This window comes from Aegilops tauschii, chromosome 7 (assembly GCF_002575655.3).
Source record: "Aegilops tauschii subsp. strangulata cultivar AL8/78 chromosome 7, Aet v6.0, whole genome shotgun sequence".
NCBI classification, from domain to species: domain Eukaryota; kingdom Viridiplantae; phylum Streptophyta; class Magnoliopsida; order Poales; family Poaceae; genus Aegilops; species Aegilops tauschii.
The window spans coordinates 18,105,473-18,109,026 of record NC_053041.3 but is presented as its reverse complement, the minus strand read 5'-3'; the positions used below and the strand labels follow the sequence as shown (position 1 = coordinate 18,109,026).

At 38.1% G+C, this 3,554-nt stretch overlaps 1 protein-coding gene across 1 annotated transcript; it reads right to left on the bottom strand.

The window, feature by feature from the left end:
• Positions 1 to 508: 508 nt before the first annotated feature.
• Positions 509 to 1,318, bottom strand: LOC109733895 (uncharacterized). The gene has a single exon (XM_020293111.4). It carries the CDS (start codon positions 1,211 to 1,213, stop codon positions 590 to 592), a length of 624 nt encoding a protein of 207 aa, XP_020148700.1. The 5' UTR covers positions 1,214 to 1,318; the 3' UTR covers positions 509 to 589.
• Between the last annotated feature and the right edge of the window lie 2,236 nt (positions 1,319 to 3,554).

Genomic DNA, 3,554 nt, shown 5'->3' with positions numbered 1-3,554 from the left:
ATATCATTTGCGTCAATCAGATGGGCCGTTTGGTTTGAAGCCAAAAATATGAGTTCGAAAGTTTGGTTTGAGAAATTCTGTGTTTTTTCGAATCTCCCTTTAACCGTTGTGTAATTAGCAGCCTTGTAGCATCTTTCCAACGGCATATGAATTGCTTCATTCCGATAAACGTTTTAGAATCGAGCTCGAAAATACACTTCATGTTTTTTGTTTGAAGAAAACGGTTTGAAAAATATGCTTATAAACTGTGTAGATTTTGCAAAAGCCTCAAACATAGGTTGTGATCCTCGTGTCCATAGTTTTCGCACAGTATATCGCAAGCCCCGTTTGGACATTGTTTGCCGAAGTTCAATTTGTCCTTGAGTGCAGTTCAACTAGTGCTGCAGTTATCATAATATTATTATGATCTCATGATCACAAATAGTGTGTGTGTGTGTGTGTGTAGATACATGGAGAAAGAGAGAGTAAAACAAAATAAGTGTAAAACAAAAGAAGAGTAAAACAAATGTGACACTTTAAACATTATTTTAAATGAAATAAAATTGATGTTGCTACAACATCATTTATCGCAGACAAAACTAGCATTATATTAATCACTGACATCATATGGTGCTAGGAAGGCATAGTCGAGGTTGACCACCATGTCAATCTCACGATTTTCACTCATCAATGCATCCGCCCATGGCATATCGAATTGAAGACCGAACCAGCACTCGTCAACTGGGTAGCCCGCTCTGTCAACACAACGAGGAAGCTCAAAGGACTTTAGCCTGCCCTTATCTCCGCGGAAATCTTTGACCATGTCATCACATATATTGACGATTCTCATTGTTGTATCATAGTACACCTTGCAAATACTAAGATCGCGCATTGGCACCGTGCCATTCTTTGCTTTTTCTAGCATTTTCTCAATGTTGTGATTGGCAGTGGTGAGGCGGCCTTTAAGGATGTCGATGGCAACTAGCACCAGTTCAAGGTGGTCCTTTGCCTCCACACTCCTATTGTCTGACCGGAGGGTCGACAAGCAAAATTCATGTGTCATAGTTTTAAGCTCATGATGATAGCCTGAGGCATTCTTGCATGCTTCCACCATGACGTTGGTCACCCTCGCCATGCCACTACCAGAGTCATTGGTCTCAGCAGTGATTGCCACAGAAAGCAAGATGAATAGAATGGCAGAGAAGCTGATGGTGGTCATCATTGTTGTTGTCATTGGTGCAATGCTACCTAGAAACCTCGAACTGTCTTGAAGCCAAGATAGGTGGAACTGAATGTATATAGAAGGATGTGTAGGGAAGAGATAGATGGATGTAGGTGATGTACATTATGTTGGCAATTATTTATAGTGCATGTATTGGGGTTTCATAAATGTAGTATGGTCATTTTGGATCTCGTGCTACTAATGCTTGTGCACTTGAATATTCATGTCTAATCTATGAATATCAATGCTCATTTAGGATCTCGTAGTAGCAATGCTCTCTTTGGAGCTCGTGGTATTAATTTTTATTTATGATCCCGTGGTATTAATGCCCTATGTATTTATAGACAAGTCTCATTTGGTATTTTCTCTTACATATATACATGTAATTCACGTAGATGGATTGAACTCAAAAAGATGTTGGCATAGATGGATTCATGCAATACAGCCTGGCCGTGGATATTCAATTGCTATTGTGAAATGAATTAACATAGAGGGCATCTCCTCTTATGAATGTATGTAATTTCCGTAAATGTAGTGTGGTTGTTTTGTATCTCTTGTAACCAATGACCATGCACTTGTGCAGTTGTGTCAAGTCTTTTAATAATAATGCTCAATTTGAATCTCGTGGTATTAATGCAAACATTCGATCTCCTAGTATTCATGCCCTCTATATTCACAAATATCTATATTTTCATTGTATGTATAATCATATTTCTGTATCTATAGATTCATGAATGCAATATATCTTGATCACCCGTATTCGAATGATTATTATCAAACAAATTCACAGAGATACACTAGTGATCATTTTGGATCTGCTTATATTAGTATGTGTAACGTGCATAAATGTGATGTGCGCTCTTGTTTTAGATATCGTGTTAATAATGCTCATGCATTTGTTTATTCGTGTCCAATATATGAATATTAATGCTCGGTTTTGATGTCATGGTATTAATGCCCACTTTGGATCTGATGGCAGTAATGCTTGTTTAGGATCTCATGGTATTGCTATCACTACTAGGTAAAACCCTAGCAGTAGCGTGGGTTTTTTGCCTAGCAGTAGCGCGGGGACCAGCGCTACTACTAGGGCGATGTGTATTATTTAGCAGTAGCGTGGATTGGGCCCTGGCTACTCCTAATATTTAGCGGTAGCGTTGGTGGACAGTAGCTTGTGTCCAACCAGTGCTACTGCTAAATTTTCCTTTTTTTCATTTTCTTCTGAGTATTTGCACTATGTTTGTACTAGTTTTATATAGTAGTCTCATCACATGATTTTATGATCATGATTAGTTATTATATCAGTGGGTGAAAGAAAGGTGGATTAGATTCAAGTGGAGGCAACATGGCACACATCGAAAGTACTACTACTCAGTGGGTGAAAGAGACATGGATTAGTACTACTAATCAAAGTGCTTTGATTAGTAGTACATTGGATCTGTGCCATGTTGCGCCCACTTGAATCTAATCCACGTTTCTTTCACCCACTGATATAATAGCTCATCATGCTCATAATGATATAACAACTCAGCATCGTCATAATAATAATAACTCATCATCATTATCATAATAACACAAGTCATGCCCATCATCATCATAGTCATCTAACAACTTCTACTCGTTATCATAGTCATAACCAATCCTAGTTAATTGTTCTTAGCACACAATCATGAGTACTAGCTAGGACCTGCTACCCTCTCTAAGGTAAAATAACATAAAACAACATAGCCCCTCTCTAAGAGTATCCTGTCTCCAATTCGAGCGCCTTGCACAATGTTGCTTTCAAGTAGCTTCCTACGATTATTCATAACTTTTTTCCATTTTTTGATTGTGAGGTCTTCATCGGTTCGAGAAATCTTGTGTGAACAACGGTAAATCCTAGGCAAATTTGCCGTAAGCTAGTAACATCAATGCGACCTTTCGTAAACATCAGATGAGGCACACAATCCTTCGGGATTTTCTGTTGAAGAACAAAATCTAGACTTATACTAATTATTAGGGACTCCCAAGAAATTACCAGGTTAATCAGTAATAAGGAGCCGTTAATTTGATGGGCCGAGTTGTTACGGTATAGATCAACCCTAAAAATTTCATTAAACTGGTGTGGCCGAGTCAATCCTAGAAATTCCAGTGTATAAGAAAACACATTATACACATAACACCCCCCTCACGTACCCTCCTTGAAAAGATGATCGTACCTTTCCATAGAAAAACTTAGCATAGCTTTATATTAAAAAATAATGCAATACTTATATGGAAACCTAAAACCAATCTGGCATATGCTTAGATGTTGATGTTGTTGATCGTATGACCAAGGTCATTTTCATGAGTAATATAGTAGTTAGTCGCACTGGAG